This window comes from Polypterus senegalus, chromosome 8 (assembly GCF_016835505.1).
Source record: "Polypterus senegalus isolate Bchr_013 chromosome 8, ASM1683550v1, whole genome shotgun sequence".
In the NCBI taxonomy this organism is placed as follows: Eukaryota; Metazoa; Chordata; class Cladistia; order Polypteriformes; family Polypteridae; genus Polypterus; species Polypterus senegalus.
In genome coordinates, this window is record NC_053161.1 from 26448524 (window position 1) to 26471313 (window position 22790).

Below are 22790 nucleotides of genomic sequence, written 5' to 3' on the forward strand. Positions count from 1 at the left end.
CCTTAAGTCAAAGTGAGCACTTTTAATTTTTTTCATTCTCCCCCTGAGCTATAGCCCAGACAAGTGCAAACACGGGACCTCTTTTATACACTGCGGCAAACTAATATTAAGGCGATTCGCACTTTCTTTTGCACGTACAGTATACGTTTATGAGGTCGTCAGCTCGGATTATGAAGACACGCACAGGAGTGGAGGACTGACAGTGCCATCACAGCCGATTAATGGCAGGGACGTCTCACCAGTCTACACAATACCCACCGCGACTGTCCCCAAAAGGCGCTCATATCGTCAGCGAACACATCTCTCTATCTATACTAATAAAAGGCAAAGCCCTCACTCACTCACTCACTCACTCACTCACTCACTCACTCATCACTAATTCTCCAACTTCCCGTGTAGGTAGAAGGCTGAAATTTGGCAGGCTCATTCCTTACAGCTTACTTACAAAAGTTGGGCAGGTTTCATTTTGAAATTCTACGCGTAATGGTCATAACTGGAAGCTATTTTTCTCCATATAATGTAATGGAGTTGAGCTGGAGATGGCCGTGGGGGGGCGGAGTTTCATGTGACATCATCACGCCTCCTACGTAAGTACGTAGAGAACAAGGAAGAACTCCAAACAGCGATGAGCACAAAACGGCATTTCACATTTGAGAAGGCAGAAAAACATTACGAAGCAAATGATGCATACAAGCATATTCATAAGTACAGCTACTGCGGAAACAAAGCACGGCGTGAACCGTAAGTTTATATTAAATTAAGTTCATAGACAGGCTGCCCCTGGCGTTTGTAATTTAGTGCCTGCCCATATAAGGCCGTCCATCAGCGGCAATCCAATAGAAACACTCTGCCGCTAAATATTCGCGGGTGAAGGACTGTGCTTATTCAGACGAAGATGAGATGGTCAGGGTGGTGTTTGGCACAAATTCAGTGAAACTGCGAGAAAAACTTATAAGTGCCGGGTTTTAGCTAACATTAAATAAAGCTGTGGACATCGCACGATATAGCGCAAACACAGCTGAGACCCTTCGATGCATGTACTCCGAGCAGCTCACGTGAACTAACTGTGAACGCAGTACACAGACAAAAAGCAAGAGCTCCAAAGATCGCTGAACAAAAAAGCATTACACAATTGAGAAGGTAGCAAAAGAATATGAAGTGAGTGACACACACAAGCATATTCATAAGTGCAGCTGCTGCGGAAACAAAGCACACGGTGGAAAAAGTCAATGCCCAGCTAAAGGAAGACAGTGTAAAAAAAACCTGTGCATGCAGTGTGTGATGTCTTAAATAAAGAGGAAGACGAGCTGTTTATTGATGCAGTAAGAAAGGAATCAATGAATGAAACCTGTTATCTTTACAATGGTTGACAAACACGGAATGTAACTTGAACACAACACGTCCTCCAAATACGAACCTGATTGAAAGAAATAGTGATAATCAAATCCTTGATGACAGCAACACTCATAACACTCACAAAACAATTACATTGACAATCATGTTACGTTATTTTAAAAATGTTTCCTTTTCTTTTTCATTAACTCTTTAACACACTACTTCTCCGCTGCGAAGCGCAGGTATTTTGCTAGTTAGAAATAAACTGGATACATTAGGATTAAAAGTCAAGACGGAGGTAAAAAGCTTAGGGGTAATTGTTGACTGTAATCTGAATTTTAAATCGCATATTAATCAGATCACTAAGACAGCATTTTTTCACTTAAGAAACATAGCTAAAGTTAGACCTCTTACTGTATATCACTGAAAGATGCTGAGAAATTAGTTCACGCGTTTGTTTTCAGTCGACTAGATTACTGTAACGCTCTCCTCTCAGGACTACTCAAAAAAGACATAAATTGTTTGCAATGAGTGCAGAATGCAGCTGCTAGAATCCTAACTAGGAAAAGAAAATCCGAGCACATCTCTCCAGTGTTGATGTTGCTACACTGGTTACCTGTGTCATTCAGGATTGACTTTAAAATTCTGCTTACAGTTAATAAAGCCTCAAATAATCTCGCCCCATCTTATATATCGAAATGTCTGACACCTTATATTCCAAATTGTAACCTCAGATCCTCAAATGAGTATCTCCTTAGAATTCCAAGAACAAAACTTAAAAGTGGTGAGGTGGCCTTCTGCTGTTATGCACCTAAAATCTGAAATAGCCTGCCAATAGGAATTCACCGGGCTGATACGGTGGAGCACTTCAAAAAACTGCTGAAAACACGTTATTTTAACATGGCCTTCTCATAATTTCACGGTAATCAAAATCCTGATACTCTATATCTCCAACTCATTATAATAACTATTCATGGTGGCTCTAAAATCTGTACTAACCCCTACTCTCTCTTCTGTTCCCTTTTCCGGTATCCTTTTGGCATCTACTCAAAGCACCGTGATGTTCCAACAATGATGGATAGATTAAAAGCCAGAAGTCTGTATGACCATCAACATCAAGTGACTCCGTGAGAACCCTAACTACAAAGAGGACTATTTCATTTATGTTAGGTAGAATGCCCAGAGGGGACTGGGCGGTCCCGTGGCCTGGAACCCTTGCAGATTTTTTTTTTCTCCAGCTGTCTGGAGTTTTTTTCTGTTTTTTCTGTCCACCCTGGCCATCGGACCTTACTCCTTTTCTATGTTAACTAATGTTGTCTTATTTAAATTTTTTATGTTGTCTTTTATTTTTCTTTTCTTCAGTATGTAAAGCACTTTGAGCTACTTTTTGTAGGAAAATGTGCTATATAAATAAATGGTGTTGTTGTTTAAATTCTCCAAGGCTGCACGGCATTGCAGCAGAATGCGCCCGCACCTATAAGTTGCAAACTTTTTCTTTAAAATCACAAACCACCATGGACCCCTTCTCACTTCATCACAGACTGCATATAAATATTTCTGGGGTTGCAGGCCACAGTCTTAGAGCGTAAAAAATTTTAATCCCAGTGTATTGGGCAAGAACTGGCTGCGTGTTATAAAAGCTCCTGCCTCAAATCTAGTGTGCACTGACTTTATGTTTCTGAGATACCTATACAAAGGATGAAGCACTGGAAAGCTCTCAGTATAGTGGCAGCACTCATTGTAAAGTACTGACTGAACATCACTGGCCAAACAAAGCCACTTTATTATACAGTGTAAACTTTGTCTTGAAAAAAATGTAAAGTTTTCTGCATTCTGCAGCATTTACGAAAACACATGGAAGCAAGTTCATTGTTTAAACCAGTATAGTGTTTAAAAACAAACAGCTTAAATGGTAAGAGCCAGAGTTGATGGTATTTAAAAGTTAATACAGTAAATTTCTGATATATATTATATATCTATACTAATAAAAGGCAAAGCCCTCACTCACTGACTGACTGACTGACTCACTCACTGACTGACTCACTCATCACTAATTCTCCAACCTCCCGTGTAGGTAGAAGGCTGAAATTTGGCAGGCTAATTCCTTACAGCTTCATTACAAAAGTTAGGCAGGTTTCATTTCGAAATTCTACGCGTAATCGGTCATAACTGGAACCTACTTATGTACATATATACCAGCCATAGCCGCAGCTCGGTCGCCGTGTGAGGCGGAGTTACGTCCCTCATCGTCACGCCCCCCACGTAATTGAACGCCTGCCCTTATAACGCCATCCGTCACTAACAATCCAATAGAAACACTCTACCGATAAATATTCAAGAAGAAGAAGATGAGATGGTCAGGGTGGTGTTTGGCACAAACTCAGCGAAACTGCGAGAGAAACTTTTTAGTGCCGGGTCTTAGCTGACATTAAATAAAGCCGTGGACATCGCACGACATAGCACAAGCACAGCTGAGAACCTTCGATGCATGTACACCGAGCGGCTCACGTGGACTGACTGTGAGCGCAGTACGCAAACAAAAAGCAACAGCTCCAAAGAGCGCTGAACAAAAACCGCATTACACAATTGAGAAGGCCATAAAATAATATGAAGTGAGTGACGCATACAAGCATACACATAAGTGCAGCTACTGCAGAAACAAAGCACATGGTGGAAAAAGTCAATGTCCAGCTTTGCCTCTAGCGCTGACGTCTGAGGTTCAATTCCCGAGAGGGGGTGCAGTGAGTGTGTACGCCTGATGAGCCCAGAATTAGAGCGAAACGTACTCTTTGCATTATTTGACAGTAAAACTATTTCAATATATATATATATATATATATATACATATATATCAGTGCTTCCCGATTCATTTTACACTCACACCCCCTGTGACTGACGAGGCTAATTTCGCACCCCCTTGGTTTGAGAAGAAGTATGAAAAAATATGAGGTTAACGCAGAAAAACAGATCACCAATTGAAGCTTTATGAATAATTAATACTTTATTCGCCATCAATAATTGTTTTGGTAAAGCCATACTTAGTGTAATCCTCCTTCCATTTTCTAATTTTTTCGCGGCTAGCCATGATTAAATGAACGGTAAAAAAGTAAGAGCGAAGGGACGGTGACTTATTGAGGTAGGCAGCCGAGAGCACAATAGCAGTGGGCCCGATGTGGTGTGCATCAAGTCGATCTAAAATGCACGATCAGATTCGAAAAAATATATCTTTTCAAGTTCTATTTGGATATAAGTAGGTTCTATTTAGTCGACAGAAATATCTTTGGTAGGAATGTAAGTTGAATTTAGTCTTTAAATTTCTATGGTGAAGAAAAATGTATGCAATGATGACTAAATTTAACTTGCATTCCTACCAAAGATATTTCTGTTGACTAAATAAAAATTACCGTTTTAACAAGCAGCGTATTGCACTGATACGAAATACCCTGCCCATTTAATTATTTAGGAATGGATAGATAAATTAAGATTTTGTGCAAATAATGTTTTTCATTTTTCTTCCTCGATGGATTCTGGCACCCCAAGCAACAGTTGCTTGCACCCCAAAGGGTATATATATATATATATATATATGTGTGTATATGTATGTGTGTATATATGTAGATATGTATATATGTAGATATATATGTATATGTACTGTATATATGTATATGTGTATATGTATATATATGTTTATATGTGTGTGTGTATGTATGTATATATACATGTATGTGTATGTATATGTATGTGTGTATATGTAGATATGTATATATATATATATATGTATATATATGTGGATGTATGTGTATACAGTGGTGTGAAAAACTATTTGCCCCCTTCCTGATTTCTTATTCTTTTGCATGTTTGTCACACAAAATATTTCTGATCATCAAACACATTTAACCATTAGTCAAATATAACACAAGTAAACACAAAATGCAGTTTTTAAATGATGGTTTTTATTATTTAGGGAGAAAAAATCCAAACCTACACGGCCCAGTGTGAAAAAGTAATTGCCCTCTGAACCTAATAACTGGTTGGGCCACCCTTAGCAGCAATAACTGCAATCAAGCGTTTTGATAACTTGCAATGAGTCTTTACAGCGTTCTGGAGGAATTTTGGCCCACTCATCTTTGCAGAATTGTTGTAATTCAGCTTTATTTGAGGGTTTTCTAGAATGAATCGCCTTTTTAAGGTCATGCCATAGCATCTCAATTGGATTCAGGTCAGGACTTTGACTAGGCCACTCCAAAGTCTTCATTTTGTTTTTCTTCAGCCATTCAGAGGTGGATTTGCTGGTGTGTTTTGGGTCATTGTCCTGTTGCAGCACCCAAGATCACTTCAGCTTGAGTTGACGAACAGATGGCCGGACATTCTCCTTCAGGATTTTTTGGTAGACAGTAGAATTCATGGTTCCATCTATCACAGCAAGCCTTCCAGGTCCTGAAGCAGCAAAACAACCCCAGACCATCACACTACAACCACCATATTTTACTGTTGGTATGATGTTCTTTTTCTGAAATGCTGTGTTCCTTTTACGCCAGATGTAACGGGCATTTGCCTTCCAAAAAGTTCAACTTTGGTCTCATCAGTCCACAAGGTATTTTCCCAAAAGTCTTGGCAATCATTGAGATGTTTCTTAGCAAAATTGAGACGAGCCGTAATGTTCTTTTGCTTAACAGTGGTTTGCGTCTTGGAAATCTGCCATGCAGGACGTTTTTGCCCAGTCTCTTTCTTATGGTGGAGTCATGAACACTGACCTTAATTGAGGCAAGTGAGGCCTGCAGTTATTTAGACGTTGTCCTGGGGTCTTTTGTGACCTCTCAGATGAGTCGTCTCTGCGCTCTTGGGGTAATTTTGGTTGGCCAGCCACTCCTGGGAAGGTTCACCACTGTTCCATGTTTTTGCCATTTGTGAATAATGGCTCTCACTGTGGTTCGCTGGAGTCCCAAAGCTTTAGAAATGGCTTTATAACCTTTACCAGACTGATAGATCTCAATTACTTCTGTTCTCATTTGTTCCTGAATTTCTTTGGATCTTGGCATAATGTCTAGCTTTTGAGGTGCTTTTGGTCTACTTCTCTGTGTCAGGCAGCTCCTATTTAAGTGATTTCTTGATTGAAACAGGTGTGGCAGTAATCAGGCCTGGGGGAGGCTAAGGAAATTGAACTCAGGTGTGATACACCACCGTTAGGTTATTTTTTAACAAGGGGGCAATTACTTTTTCACACAGGGCCATGTAGGTTTGGATTTTTTCTCCCTAAATAATAAAACCATCATTTAAAAACTGCATTTTGTGTTTACTTGTGTTATATTTGACTAATGGTTAAATGTGTTTGATGATCAGAAACATTTTGTGTGACAAACATGCAAAAGAATAAGAAATCAGGAAGGGGGCAAATAGTTTTTCACACCACTGTATATATGTATATATGTATGTGTGTATATATATATGTATATGTTGTGACCGGCGCCTGGCGTCCATGCCCAGTCGGGACGCCCCTGCACACTGTATTCAGGGGGAGCAGCCCTGGACAGTGCAATACCTCCCCCTGGACGCTAGATGGCCGCCCCCCTGGGCTAGTGTAGTGCCTCAGTTTCCCACAGGGCTCCCTGGGAATTGGAGTTGGGGGCAGCCCTGTTGGGTCCCGCAGGTACCGCCAGGGGGTGCTGTGTTTGGGACTCTTGAGCCCGTGTGGACAACAGCTTCATCACACCTGGAAGTGCCGCCGGATCTTGGTGATCAAACACCTATAAAAGGGAGCCAGCAACCACCACTCATCGGCCAGAGTCAGGTGGAGGAAGACAAGGTTGTGAGGGAGGAGTGGTGGTGCCAGAGAAGAATGTTTGTGTTTTACTGGTGCTGTACTGGTGTTTGGGACTGTGTTGTGGCTGGGGTGAGTACGGGGAAGACGTGCCCTCCAGCTGAAGAGGAATAAAAAATCCTTTTATTTTACACGTGCCTCCCGTGTCCAATCTGTGTTGGGTCAGGCGCTATATAGCGCCTTTTACAATGTATATATGTAGATATGTATGTATATGTATATATATGTTTAAATGTGTGTGTGTGTGTGTGTGTATATATATATATATATATATATGACAGCAACACTCATAACAGTGACAAAACCATTACATTGACAATCATGTTACGTTATTTTATTTTATTTTTTTTCATTACTTCTTTAACACACTACTTCTCCGCTGTGAAGGGCGGGTATTTTGCTAGTATATTATATACACATATTGCTGCCAAAACAGTGCCTGGATGTCAAAGAGTATAAGCTACAATAACAGGCAGCATCTTTCAAAATTGATGTTAATTGTCAATATATAATGTGTACAGTAAGTGAGATGCACTTAGTGTATACATCATTTACTTAATGTGCATACATTTTATTAATGTTGAAGGAGGAGAACGGCCATCCCAGCTGGGAAGGAGGCTGATATATTACCCAGAACGGAGGCCAGCAGACAAGAATTGAATTGGCCGGAAGGACGGAGAAGTAACTTTGTGCCTAGCCGATATGCAATAATGGATAGACCAGCAGAAGCCAAGTGTCGGGAGCTGTTCCATCGCCTATACAGCAGGTGGCAGTGGTCCTTGTATGGCAACCCAATCAGGACACCCACAGGGGTGCTTGGGAGTTGGAATTCGGAAGTGCATCCCTGTCTGTGTCCCTGGGTATTGACAGAGGGCACTGTCAGGGGAGGACCTCCCTACTTTTTTTGGCCAGGAAGTGCTTCCAGGAAGACACGGCATAGCACTGGAAACATTCCTGGGTCAGGTATAAAAGGGAGCCTTCTGCCTCCTGACTCTGACTCAATGATGTGAGGGAGGAAACAGAGGGGAGGAAGAATTTGTTTGGCTTTGTATAATTGTGGCTAATCTTTGGTGAGGTGATTGTGAAGAAGTGCTTTGTGTGAATAAATATCCTTTATTTTATCACAACAACAATGTTTGGTATTACTGTGTCTTGGGTTTGGGGCTCAGTGCACCCACTTGTGCTCACAATGTACATTGGTAATTTTGGTATATTTAGTGGTCAATTTCTATATGGATATGACTGCTTGCTAAGTTTTTGGTCTCACCTTTTGAGCAACGTATTTGTTTTCCCAACTGCAGCAAAAAGCTACCCAATAAGAATAAGTGATAAGAAGAGCATACCAACTGCCTGTCACATTCACGTGGCTCAAAAGAACTAGTAACATGGACAATTGCTGGCAACAGATGTGTTCTCTTACAAGTGACTTTAAATTAATACCAAATGTAGCCAGCGGCTGACACAGTGCTGTGATTGTCTAAGCACTCATCTCCAAAAGCAAGTGACAAAATTATTACTGTTAAATACTTCAGTTATATGCAAACTATGAATAATAATAATTTCACTGGCCTGTAAATAACTGCTGTTATGACAAAATAAAAAATGTAATTATTAAAACATTACCAGGCAAGCAAGTCTGTCAAGCAAAGAACCATTTGACATGTAGGTGCATACTACACAAAGATGTTCTCCTTTATCAGAAAACCCAATCATCTCCACAAGGTTTTCATGCCTGCACCTAAATGATGGAAAAACAATATACAGCAATAAAATTCTGTTCAATAACTTATTTCTCTTCAAGGATGTGTATGCTTCATTTCCTTTTATTGTTCACATCCTCTTTCATATATTTTCTTATCCAAATAAATAATGAATACCAAAAGAATATTGGGGATTCCATTCCATTATATGAAATAAACCAGTGTTAAGCCATGTAAATCTGTTCCAAGATTCATGACTAATCACAGGATCATGTGTAGCTCATTTATTGCTTTTCCACTCCACTTCTTGCTAATCCATTATGTTTCTTGACTGCAAATAACACTAACTACCAAAATTATGGCAGCAATTTTCAACTTCATGTTAAATGTAGAAGGCCATATTAAATTACTCCATGAAGAAAAGGAAAAAGTAGGGGTCTCAAATTCAAATTTTATATTTTAGTGTTTAGGTATTTATGTACTTTGCATAAAGGATTATTTTGAATTTCTTAATATCTTCAAACATTTAGAAACATAAGACTAGCACTATAAAAAGTAAGCATGTGTTATCAATTTACAGGAGTGTAAAATTAAACAAAAATGTAATCTGATTACAGGTATTAACTGCAATTAACACTCTAGTCATTTTAAGTAAAAGACACCCTTTTATGTAATATCTGAAACACAAATAGTATGTAGAAGATTAAATATGTTTTGATGCAAGACTGTTTCTATTAAAAATATATACACATCCACATATGTAGCAGGCAGATACTGAATTAATTACAAAAGTGCACAAACTAATCCTGCTATGTCTCATAATTTATTAAAGCAAGTTTAAAACATTGCAAAATACACCGATACAGTATCTCCTGATTTAGATCCAAATGAGGTATTTTTATGCAAGAATAACACCATAATTAAAATTAAGTACTAATTCTGGTTATGATTTCTATCTCAATCAGTAGGCTAGCTTTTGCCTTTCACCATTTACTTTAGCACTAAGTTCACTTTAATATAAATGACTGGCAACTGCACAGAGATAGCACTAACAGAATTAAGAAACTAACTGCCTTACTTTGCTATTTATACATTAAATCCAGAACAGATGGCACATCCATCATATGGATTATGCCCTTTCAGCAAAAAGGAATAATGATGGCACTCACATCATCATTGTTTTAATTTCTTGATTAAACTGTTGTTTCAACTCTTGGAGAGAATACTCAGGCATCTGAAAATAAAACACAGTAATAGTTAACAAGATGTGATAAAAAAATAATAATAAGTGATGTACCCAAAAATGTAAAAGCTGCATGCTAAATTGATCACAATGCTTTAAAAACTGGATATTCACACTTAGAGAGTAAATCTGGATGGTTCCACTAGGTGGCAGTGCTAGATATAATCATGGTCAGAAAACATTTGGTATCCCTGTGTCATGAATTGCCTGAAACGTTCATTAAATTTCAAGGACACCTTGCCACAATATCTCTGAAAAGGATGGATGTTTAATGACTACATCCATCAACCCAGGGATGCGCCCAGTCCATCATGCATCGGGCGTTAGGCAGAAACAATCCCTGGATGGGACATCAGCACATCACAAGGTGAATACAAACTGACCCATACACTAGTGTCATTTTACTATCACCAAATCCCCAAACCTTCATGTCTTTGGAAGATAACCGGAGAACACTGTGGAAACACACCAGGAAAATATGCAAAATCCAGGCAGGAAACACAAGGGACCTGTTAAGCAGCAGCCCTAACACTCTGCCACCATGCCATCCCCAACATGTGTAATTATTAACAGTATTCATTATTTAAATGAAATTAATGATTTATCTGTAAAATGTAATATACATACTTTAATACATTTCATCATGAAAGTGATATTAAGTATAAATCTATGGATTCAAAATGTGCAGAGAGCTGGAACATCATATATTTAATGTGTTCTGTGTGGCAATTGCTGCTTGCCACTGCTGTCAGTTCAGGAGGATGCCCCAGAAGCATGTAGCAATTAACACCTGAGTTGTTTTTAAGATGATGTTTACGATGGTCTACTTTAATGATAAAATAAATTATGAGATTAAAGATGAGATGATTTTTTTCTCTGTTGCTCAAATACGCTGCCATACATTCTGATACTGTTGTGAAGGTGCAAAAAAAACAAAAAAAGACAGCACAGAGGATGGTATGTGAGACGTTTAAAATGTCCTGTGTAATTACGTTGGGGAATATATGATGTTTGAATATAAAAGCACCACGAATGCATTTGTATGTTGGCATTTTGTTTCACCACATTGAACCATTCATCAAACATCGAAGCACACACATCGTTCCTGTATGATCTGCAAAACGGCGCTCCCCGATTTTTTGTTGGTACTGCAACTCGAGTGTGAATTGCATTAATTTCTGAGGACGTGCTCAGAGGAAGCGTCAAATGAGTGTTGGGGATGTGTGGCAGCAATAATGCGTACGTATTCTGAGTGGAAAGTATAAACAGGCCCTTAGAATACATGTGAAACGCATGCAGGTAGCAATCCTGAAGGGGATGCCAGTCTAACCTTGGATATATTCATTTATATATTAATTCGCACTTAGCCAATTTTCACTCTCCATGGGCTTTACTTGAATATGGAAGAAAGAATGCCAGAAGAAAATGGGAAATACAGAATTTTACAATATTGTATTTATTTTCTTACAGAGGTCTAATCTGTATAAACATCAACTTTATGAAGTGTTAACTTCACTGCCCCTTGGCATTTTCATTCTGTGAACTAAGTAATGTTGCTATAATTTTTCATTTTCAGGCATGGTGCATATCTGGAGTTTTTAAAGCTGTCAACACTCATACAAGGTACAATTTTAAGATCATCAATTATTTTCTTCATATTCTTCTCCTGTTACAAAGCTTAGAGTCCATCTCAGGGACATCATGTGGGAACAAATCCCGAATGGGTTGTCAGCCTATCACAGGCACACACACACACACAGACACACACTCACACACACACACCCACAAACACAAACACACAGAGTCCTGTCAGGTGAACTGGATGGCTCTTGTGGACAAAATAGAGTACCAGGAGAAAACCCAGGTGCACTGGAAGAGGATGTAAACAGTCTCTAATTGAGCCCTAGCTAAACTAAAGCTAAACTTCACCTAGATAAAACATTAACATAAAAAACTGTTTTACCGAAAACTCTGGGGTTAAGGAAGAGAACCTTTTAGTGGGTATTACACAGCTGATTTCATGTTAATTGTTAAGTGTACAGAGTACTACAGGCTTCTTCATTATCAGGACCAAGAGGAGACAATTCAAAGAAAGCCAAGTGCATTGTTTACAGAAAAAAAGACATCCTTCAATATCATCCACTTTACTCTGTGGACTGGAATTACCCATTTTGACTTACAAAGCCACAGCCAGTCAAACATATTATCAGCTAAAGAGTCTAGGTCTTCCTAACAGGGCCTCTTTGTAATGCAGCCCCTGTGACTTATCTGATAAAATGATCAGTCAACAAGTGACACCCCAGAGATATCTTCTTCTGGTACCAGTTAACCATTTGTTATTAATGGACAAATCTTTGCATCCCACTGTATCCACAAGTATGGGCTTATATGCACTCAAGAAACCAATGGCAAGACATCCACTTCTTCTTTTGAAAACACTTGCACTCCCCAAATCTGGGCTATCTCTATTAAGTCCACTGCTCAGCCTGGATGTAGCTTCATCTCTCTATAGCAGAGACCCAATTGCCTATAGGGGGTGGCTGTAACAAAACCAGGAGCAAGCTCTTTTACTCCAAAGTGCAAATTGGTGCTGGACTAGATGAACGGAGGAACATCCATAAAGGAGTTGGACAAGAGGGCCTTTAGTCTAAACCTTGGTAAGGAAAAGCAGGTGGACGAGCTAGAGAGAGATTGTACTTAAAAGCCAAGTGTTTGTCTTGCTAACAATGGCAGCTGACTGATCACCAGCTGCCCAGGAGGTGTAACATTGCTAGCAACCAAGAATGGTGTATGTAAAAATCTCAAAGAGAAAGCGGCAATATCACTCCGCAACCAAAACCTATGACCAAGTCGAAGAATGAGAAGAACTCCTGAGCAAGAGTAGCATTCTAAAGATTCTTCCAGAAAGAAGCAAAGCATTTCCCACACCAAAGCATAAGTACACCTACTTTGATTCCAAGAACTATTAATTTTAACTTAATAGTTAGGATAAACCCAGCTAATGTATTATTGTATTGTATTAATGTAACTGAAGAGTAATAACCTTTCGAATTCTTTAACTGTTAGAAGTTTTTTCCTAAATCCAATAGGAAAGTTCAAAACAGTATCTCACATGCAGACATGCATACACAGAAACTTGGTGTAGATTAGCTGTGAACAAATGAATACCACAGTGCAGGCAATAGAAGTTTAATAACTATTTAAAGAACTTATCCATCTTGAACACATGAATTGAAAGATCAGAACTCATATGCTATGTGTCTTTTTTAATTGAAGAGAAAAAGATGTAACTAAGCCAAGATATAGAATTCATAAGTTAGGTGCTATTTTCTAGCTATTTTATGTTTGGTGTTGTTTGCTATTGTCTTTCGTCACTCTCTCCCTCTCTTTCTTAATATATTAAATATTCTTTATATATAAAAATTTTTATATATACAAAAAATTTTTATATATACAATGCCCTCCATAATGTTTGGGACAAAGACTTGTCCCTCTCTGACACAGTTTACAAATGTAAATCAAATAATTCAAATGGGGATAATATGCACAATGCAGACTTTAATTTAAATCTATTTGCATACATTTTGATTACACAATGTACAAATGACAACACTTTCTACATGGTTCCCCAATTTCAGGACACCATAATGTTTGTAACAATTGGCGTAACAGATGTTTGTGATTACATGGGTGTGTTTCATTGCTTCATTATTGTAGGCAAAAGATACCTAGGCTTACTTCTACCTACAGACTATCTTTGGAGTCTGTAGTTGTCATTGTTCAACATGAGGACAAAAGTTGTGCCAATTAAAGTCAAAGAACCAATTATGAGGCTGACATCATTAGGATTACCTAAATCAACTGTCTGGAATATCATTAAAAAGAAAGAACACACTGGTGAGCTCAGCAATACTAAAGGAACTGGTAGGTCAACAAAGACCTTCACTGCTGAGACAAACAAATTTGGAAAAAGGTCTTGTGGACAAATGAGACAAAAATATACTCGTATCAGAGTGAAGGCATAAGCAAAGTATGGAGACAAAAAGGAACTTCCCAAGATCCAAAGTATAACACCTCAGCTGTTAAACATGGCGGTGTGGGTGTTATGGCTTTTGCATGTATGGCTGCCACAGGTACTGGCACATTTATCTTCAATGATGATGGAAGTGTTGATGGCAGTGTCACAATGAATTCAGAGATGTATAGAAACATTTTGTCTGCTCATGTTCCAGTAAATGCCTCATCGGGCGGAGCTTTACCCTGCAACAAGACAGTGATCTCAAACATACTAGTAATGCAACACAGGAGTTTTTCAAAGCTATAAATTGGAAAATTCCTGAATGGCCAAACCAGTCACCTGATTTAAACCCATTTAAACCCAACTGAGCATGCCTACCATATGCTAATGAGAAAACCTAAGGGGACAAGCCCCTGAAACAAGAAGAAGCAGAAGATGGCTACATTAGATACTTGGGAGAGCGTCACCAAAGAAGATACCCAGCACCTATGAATCACAGACTTTAATCAGTCATTGCATATGAGGGATATGCAACAAATTACTAAATTTGAATGCTTTAATATAATGACCACCGCTATATCTCAAATATTTTGGTACCATGTTGTGACCCAAATGTATGCAAATACCCTTAAATGAAAGTCTGTAATATGCCCTTCATTCACCTCTGAATTATTTGATTTGTAATTTTATACTGTGGAGAAGAGGGGTAAATAAAGGAAAAATGTGTCTTTGTCCCACACATTATTGAGGCCACTGTATATACTTGCTTATATCAAACTTTTATTATCCTAGTTATGAATAAATTGTATTATTGGTTTATTGTAATTCTTGGTAGTGAGAACCAATCAGATTGCTCTCCGCTACCAAGATTCTACCAAAAATTGAAAGCATGGGCCAATCGCGGCCCGTATCGGCTACCAACAATTGACCAATCGCGACCCATTTCTCCTACCAAGAATTGACCATTCACAGCCCAGTTCAGCTACCAAGAATTGGCCAATGACGGCTCATTCTGCTACCAAGAATTGACGAATCACGACTACCAAAACTCGGAGAGGGCGGGCCAACCTCTTGTCAGTTAATGTATTCTGCAAAAGCTTGTTCGAGTTGGCACACACGCTTTGCGATTTGTGTTGCTTTGTGAACTGTCTAAAAATGTTACACACTAGTGTCGGTTTGTGCAGATTTATTAAATATTTGTGCAACACGTGTAAAGACAGATATAATAATGTATAAATATAATAAACATTTAATTGTATAATCATAGTTTAATTTTACAGAGTGAGCATAATAGTATGAAGTGCTCTATAATTATAAAAATACAAATCATAGAGAAAATGAACTATGTGTACATATTTCCTACAAAAGACCCTTGGGAAGTCTTTCTGATATATAAAGACCAATAATTGTTAATGAATTACTTCAGTAAAAAAAAAATTATATATATATATATACTGTGTATATATATGTACCTGTAAAAACAAGAAACTGGTATGCTTTTTTTTTAATACTTAACACTAAATTATGCTTATAAAGCAGACCTACACCTTTAATACTCAGATGATTCTAATCATGCTGTAGAATTGCATATATATTATAAGTGGTGTGTATGCTTGTTTACTAGAACACATATAGTTATTTTACACTAAGTATATAAACATTTCCCTTTGCAATATTTCCAAATATTTATTTTTACCTACTTCAAGAATGTCGGTTTGTGCAGATATATTTACATTTACCTGCACATTTTTTGAATGATTTTTTAAACATTCTTGGTTAAGTTTATTACATTTATTAAATATTTGTGCAACACATCTAAAGACAGATATAATAATCTATAAATATAATAAACATTGAATCGTATAATCAGTTCAATTTTACAGAGTGAGCTTTAAAAATAATAATATGAAGTGCTTTATAATTATAAAAATACAAATCATAAAAAGTGAAAAGTTTTTTTTTTCTTGACTTCTTTGCCAATTTAAAAACAATTTTTTTTTAATTTATTGTTTGGGCGAACTCATTTTTATCTGAAAAAGATAAATCAACTATGTGTGCATATTTCCTACAAAAGACCCTTGGAAAGTCTTTCTGGTATATAAAGAACAATAATTGTTAATGAATTACTGCAGTAAAAATTATATATATATACTGTATATATATATATATATATATATATATATATATGTACCTGTAAAAACAAGAGACTGGTATGCTTTTTTTTAAATACTTAACACTAATTTCACAAATCGTTCATATAAAGGCCAATATACTGTAGAATAATAATAATTATAGTTATACTCTATTTTAACATTGATGTTATAAATTATGCTTATAAAGCAGACATACACCTTTAATACTCAGAAAATTCTAATCATGGTGTAGAATAGCATATATATATATGTATATATATGTGGTGTGTATGCTGTTTACTAGAACACATATAGTTATTTTGCGCTAAGTATATAAACATTTCCCTTTGCAATATTTCCAAATATTTATTTTTAACTACTTCAAATTAATTAAATGTCAGCATCATCAAGAATATATTACTTCCCAAATGTTATAAATATATACAAACACAAGGCTGTGCACTATTATTTATTCATTCTTATTGCGCTTTCATTTTTATTTTAGTCCTCTTCATTATCTGTGCAGCCGTCTCAGATCATAGTAAAGGCGCTATATAAGGAAGTAAAATGCATTATTATTTATTTCAATAGAATGGGCAGGCAGTTTGTTTAAGTGTGATTTTTAAATATGCTTGTAGTCCGTGTGTTCCTTGATAAATCATTCACTAAACATTTTAGTTTAATCGAAAAAGAAAAATAAACAACTACATCTGCAATGTACTGTAGGATTCAAAGCACCGTTCGTTGAAGAGATAGCTTTTTTTTCCATACGGCAATGTGCCTTGAGCGGGATTCGAACTCGCGTTCCTAAAATAATTTCTTGTAGATCGTCTCTCAAGAATTGCAGCTGTACCTCGACAAATGCGCGATATCCCATTAGTTTATACAGCAGGGGTGTCTAGGTTATTTGTTGAAAAATAGTCTTATCACCACGTCAGAACTTCAATAAAGAAAAGGTTTTTCTCCCCTTTCGGGGCGAATGGGGGGAGAGACATCAGCGTCTAAAGCGAAGACTCTATACGCTGTGCCACGGGTTATTGCTAGTTCTTTTGACAGCATTCATCCCCTCGGACGTCAGCGTCAGAAGCGAAGCTTCTTTGCGTCACGTCCTGTGGTTCGTTGATTTGACAGCACGTAGATCGAGAGGCAATGCCGTGAGTGTGTACGCCAGATGAGCCCAGAATTAGGGCGAAACACTTGTCGCGTACTATTTGCATTATTTGACTGTAAACTACTCAACCATTCTATGATCTGCTTCTCGCAACTGAAAGACGACACCGTGGCGGATGTTTGCCAACTTGCAGACCAACTACAAGGGTTACCTGGTAGGTAACCACCCATACAATCAGATTGTGATTCAGACTACGAATGCGATGAATGTAATTACCCTGATCTACATGCTGTCAAATAAACGAACCACACGCCGTGGCGCAATGCAAGAGGCTTCACCGCTGACGTCCGAGGTTCCTGCAGTGAGTGTGTACGCCGGATGACACCAGAATTTAGGCGAAACACGTGTCGCGTACTCTTTGCATTATTTGACAGTAAACTATTCAACATATATATATATATATATATATATATATATATATATATATATATATATATATATATATATATATATATATATATATACACGCACACACACATTTATACTGTACATATACATATATATACTGTATACATTTATATTTTAATATTAATTAATGGTATTCCCAATTGCAACACTGATAATCATTAAACTGATTGGTTAACATCAATTAATCTATTCGTCAACACATCTCCTACAGCAATTACAAAATGCAATAATCTGGTATGATAGTCCTTAAAACTGTGGTTGATGAAATTCACTTTTAAACGTACCCACAAAACCTGGCCATTAGAAAAACCTTAAGGGCTGAATTTTGACATACTATTACATATAGTTTATTAACATGAGAAGGTAAATGTAAAGTAAATAAGCCTATTCAACTTTTTGCAATCAATATTGATATATGGTACAAAACAGAATATTAATAAACAATCTTTTTTCATAATATAGTAATATACGCTTCAATAACTATGTGAATGTAAAACAATTGGACAAGAATAAATTATTCCCCATTTGTTTATTTATGTATTTCTAATAATATTAAAAATGCCTTTCTTCAGGAAGCAGATGGAGTTATAACATTTTTTATAAAAAATAACAAGTTTAAAAAGTGTAGTTTCAGTTACACTGTTAAGGTGAGGACTTTGACTTTGGTATTATAAAACAGTATAGCTCTGAAAATAAGCATCATGACTTACTGTCAAAAGAAGATCTGTCATTTCAGTCACACTTTAGTTTAGGTGCCGCAAAAATGTATCCTTTATTCATATACTGTCATGTAACAAGACATTACCAAAGTCTACTTTTGGCTTTAAAGGAATACTCCACTGAAAAATTATATTTATTTTTAATGCTACTTACCCCATGTAGCTTTTAATAGTGGCACAGAAAATAAATAATCTTATATTTTCATGAAAAAATTACTGTCATGCATGTGTGAATAGGAATCATCTTGAAGGCTCAGTTAAGCTCACTGATACAAGTCCATGGTGCTGTCGCTAACAATATTTCCCACCCTTTTTGTAGTCCCTAGTAAAGAAGGCCCTAATCCCTGACGAGGAATCTGAGCCCCACCACTTCTGGGCTTGCTGTGTATATAAACAGACAGACAATCAGAGGAGATGCCTTTAGACCCATGAAGGAAAAGACAGAACTCTCTGACACCAGCATTCATAATAGTGGCAATACCACTTAATTTTAGTTATTTGTTTCCTACTTAAGTTAAGATAAATATTTATTAAAAGGGTTACACCCTGCGGCGAGTGGCTGGGGCTACTGCCCAACCGGGATGCCCAGGAGGACAGGAGGAGGGCTTAAGCCTTCCTTAGACCATGTGGGGGCGACCGCCCTGGTACTTTTGGGGGCCACAGGTACAGAGCATTAAAGCTCAACCCTGTAGGGGCCTGTGGTCACCACCAGGGGGCGCCCCAATGCTTTGGGAACCCTGGACCTCAGCACTTCCGCCACACCCGGAAGTGCTGGGGGAATGAGAAACTGGGGACACCCAGAGTGCTTCCGGTTTCACAGCCGGCACTGCCGGCACACTGGGGAGTGCTGGGGGAAGATTGTCAGGAGGCAGCTGGAGCACATCCAGGTGACTATAAAAGAGGCCGCCTCCCTCCATTCATTGGCTTGAGTCGGGTGGAAGACGAACAAGGTCTGGAGGAGAGACAAGGAGGCAGCCTGAAGAAAGAGGCAGTGTGGTATTGGCCTGGACTTTGGGATTTGTGGTGCACTTTAATTGTAAATAGTGACTGTGAATAAACGTGTGGTGGTGCATAAAACAATGTCTGCCTGTCTGTGTCCGGAGCTAGTTCCACAACCCGTGACCAGTAATTTGTTTCACAATACGAAAGGTTCAAATTGTATAAGTGGAAAACATCCATGAAAAAAAAAATCATCTCATAATTCACATGTTCTTTATCCATTGCTCAAAATGTGCAAAATACATGCATTTTTTGCTAAAATACTATCAGTAGTTACTTTGGAAAACTACACACAAATAACAAACAGGTTGAAGTCACCAAGCCTTGTGCTGTGGTAACCTACATTTGGAATTTAGCATTAGTGTTGAACATAGTTTAAGTTAGAATGACTACTGTCTACTGCACATCTACAAACCAATCAATTATTCCCTCCCTTACTAATACTAATATTAAATGTATGAGACACATACAAGGGGTGGACAAAATTAGCAAAACACCTGGCAATATACAGTAGTAATATCAAGGACCTAAAAGGAACAGGGCCAGTCTTTGTCTTCAGGACAGTTTCTATCCTTTTTGGAGTGCTGTCCTACAAGTCCTGAACTGTCTGGGATGAAAATTTCCACTATTCTTCAAGAAGAAAAGTATCTGTTCCATAAGATGCACCAGAGCCTGTAAAAAGGTCTCATAATCCATGGCTGTTCTAAAACCATGTAGCGCAGTCATCAGACCTAAAAACATTTTTGTTTTATGGCTGCCCATACCATTATGTGGATCCCCCACCATATTTACCAGTTGTGCAGAAGACATATATTATGCTTTTATCAAATGTAAACCTGTTCTGCTGCAGCAAATAGGGTGAAAGATGACTCAGCAGATCACATTACATTTTCCTATTGCTCAGGATTCTAGGTTTTGTACTTTCAACACCAGTTTAGGCTTCTTTGTGCATCATCCTTGGGTAAAAGCTGTTTCCAAATTACAAATCTGCCATTAATTTCAGCTTTGGGAAGGTAACGATGTACATCTTTTTTGAGACTGGAATCACAGATGTAGTGATCTAATTCTGTGGTAATTTCTAAGGCTATATTTTTATTGAATTGTAATCAGTTTCTTTTTGCTGTTGCATTTTGTACGTCTGGCATATTCTGTCATTATCTTTGAGGTGGTTTCCCTTGACATATCAAAAACATCATACTTGTGGAGACCAATGACACTGAAATTCAGTTGATTTACTATTTGGCTTTTTTTAAAACTCTGTTAGTTGCTTGATGTTTTGACAATTTAAATATAACAGTGCTAATTGTCATACAAGTTTACAGCATACACATACAATACTGCAAAAAGGCAGTCAACCCAATTTGAATAAATTTTGCATACATAACTGTGATTTAGTCATTTTCAATGTTAAAATTTTTTTAAAATGTGCCATTCTGTTATATTGTCTACCTTTTATTATTGAGACCTTCAGAGATTTACATATTGATAATGTATTTCCATATTTTCAGTACCTTCTAAATACAGCTTCTCCCAAAGATATTTTTTTACAATATCCAAATCACTACCTATGATATAAGGAGCAAAATTCAATGTTCTACTCTTCTTCCTTAACCTACTACGGAGGCTTCATGTTTGTCAAACATAAGGCTGTCTTCACTACAGCGCCCCCTTAGACAATCTGAAACAAAACCGTTAATAGAAATTTAGGATTTGATTATCAGATAACAAATGAATATCAATATTGTCAGGAATATAGTATTTCCAATTTATGCCTGTCACAAATCACATGCATCTCCCTTAACGTAGACAGCAGTTACCACCGACTTGAGATAAGCCAAGCCAAGCCAAGCACCAACTCACCTGACCACATGCTCTAGCTTGGTTTTCCATGTATGTCCTAGTGAACTAATATTTTTGCTTATTTTTCAAACATCACTGGGTTCTTAAAGACTGCATCATCTAAAAGCCTTTTTGGAGTAACATCAGATGGAACATTCCTGCCCTAATACCATTCTGTTGTGATAAACTTCACTGCACTACTAACTCACTAAATTGTTTGCTAAATTGAAAACATCCCAACTTTCTTAATATATTATAGTAGGAATGTGATGTGCTATACTACACAAAAACAAAGAAAAAAAACTGCATTCTTTGTATGGCAGACCTTTATCAACATATCCCTTGATCAACACTTGTATTACATCAATATTCATGAGTAAGGGTAAAGCCTTCAACCAAAATGCATAATGGAATGCAAATGATAAGCGTACAGTCAGTTTTAGAACAAATTAACACTGAACCATTAGTTAAATCAAGTGATAGTAATGGCAGTGTGAAATGGTCATTGGACATTGACAGGGATTGTGAAACTGAACTATTTGACTCTGTTAGGTAACTTCACTCGGGTAAATTTGCAGCAGTGTGCAGTATCTATGTGGCAAAAAGGCAAAAGGATTTCGATCAAGTGGAAAGTTAAGAACTTAACACCCTAAGCACTGTTCACAATGCAGCAACTGTCAAATTTCGTATCAGGGGAAATGTGGCAGTCACTAAGCCTTGTGTGGTAACCTACAATAACATAATCGACATGTCCATTGTGAGATCAACTTTGACATTCTATCCTCTCATGTGCAAGCAAAAGAGAAATAAAAGTGCACAAATAAGCACCCTTCTACTGTCCTATTTACACACTGGGCTGTGAATGTTTCAAAACATATCACATGAAGGACAGTATTGTAATGGACACTAGTCATACCTTTGTTATATTCAATAACTTTTTTTCATGTTGGAAAAAATTTGTTTGTTGCTCATTTTTCCGAGTGTAAACATAACACTAAGGAGTTTAAACTTCACAGACATTGTATTAATCTATTCTGTTCCTACTTTTTTCTTTTGTTTTTGTATTGAAAGAAAATCTGACTAATGTACTTTGTGAAAAATGTCCTTAAATACAGTATATTGATAAATGTTTCCATTAAGTTAGTCTGTAATAAATGGTAACACATTTTATTGTTCTTCTTATAAAATAAAACACTGTCAAATGTAATTATTAAAAAAGGTTACTTTTATAACTATGTGACAGCTGATGTGCGTGAATAGACGCTTTGGTAGATTAGAATTCAGTCCAAGGTTAGATTCCAGACTTGTAGACTTTACTAGCATTTTTTTATGCCATATGTGCATATCTGTAGTAACATTCCCAAACCTGCTTAATACAATTCAAGGTTGTTGGGGCTGAAGCCTAACT

General features: G+C 37.4%; 1 protein-coding gene across 1 annotated transcript in view; it reads right to left on the minus strand.

Moving 5' to 3' along the window:
- irak4 (interleukin-1 receptor-associated kinase 4) overlaps positions 1 to 22790 on the minus strand; it is a 73550-nt gene that overhangs the window by 19971 nt on the left and 30789 nt on the right. The window contains exons 6-7 of the mRNA XM_039760892.1: positions 10023 to 10087; positions 8777 to 8891 (exon numbers count right to left, since the gene is read on the minus strand). Coding sequence (XP_039616826.1) covers positions 8777 to 8891; positions 10023 to 10087 — 180 coding nt within the window. The remainder of the gene's footprint in view (positions 1 to 8776; positions 8892 to 10022; positions 10088 to 22790) is intronic.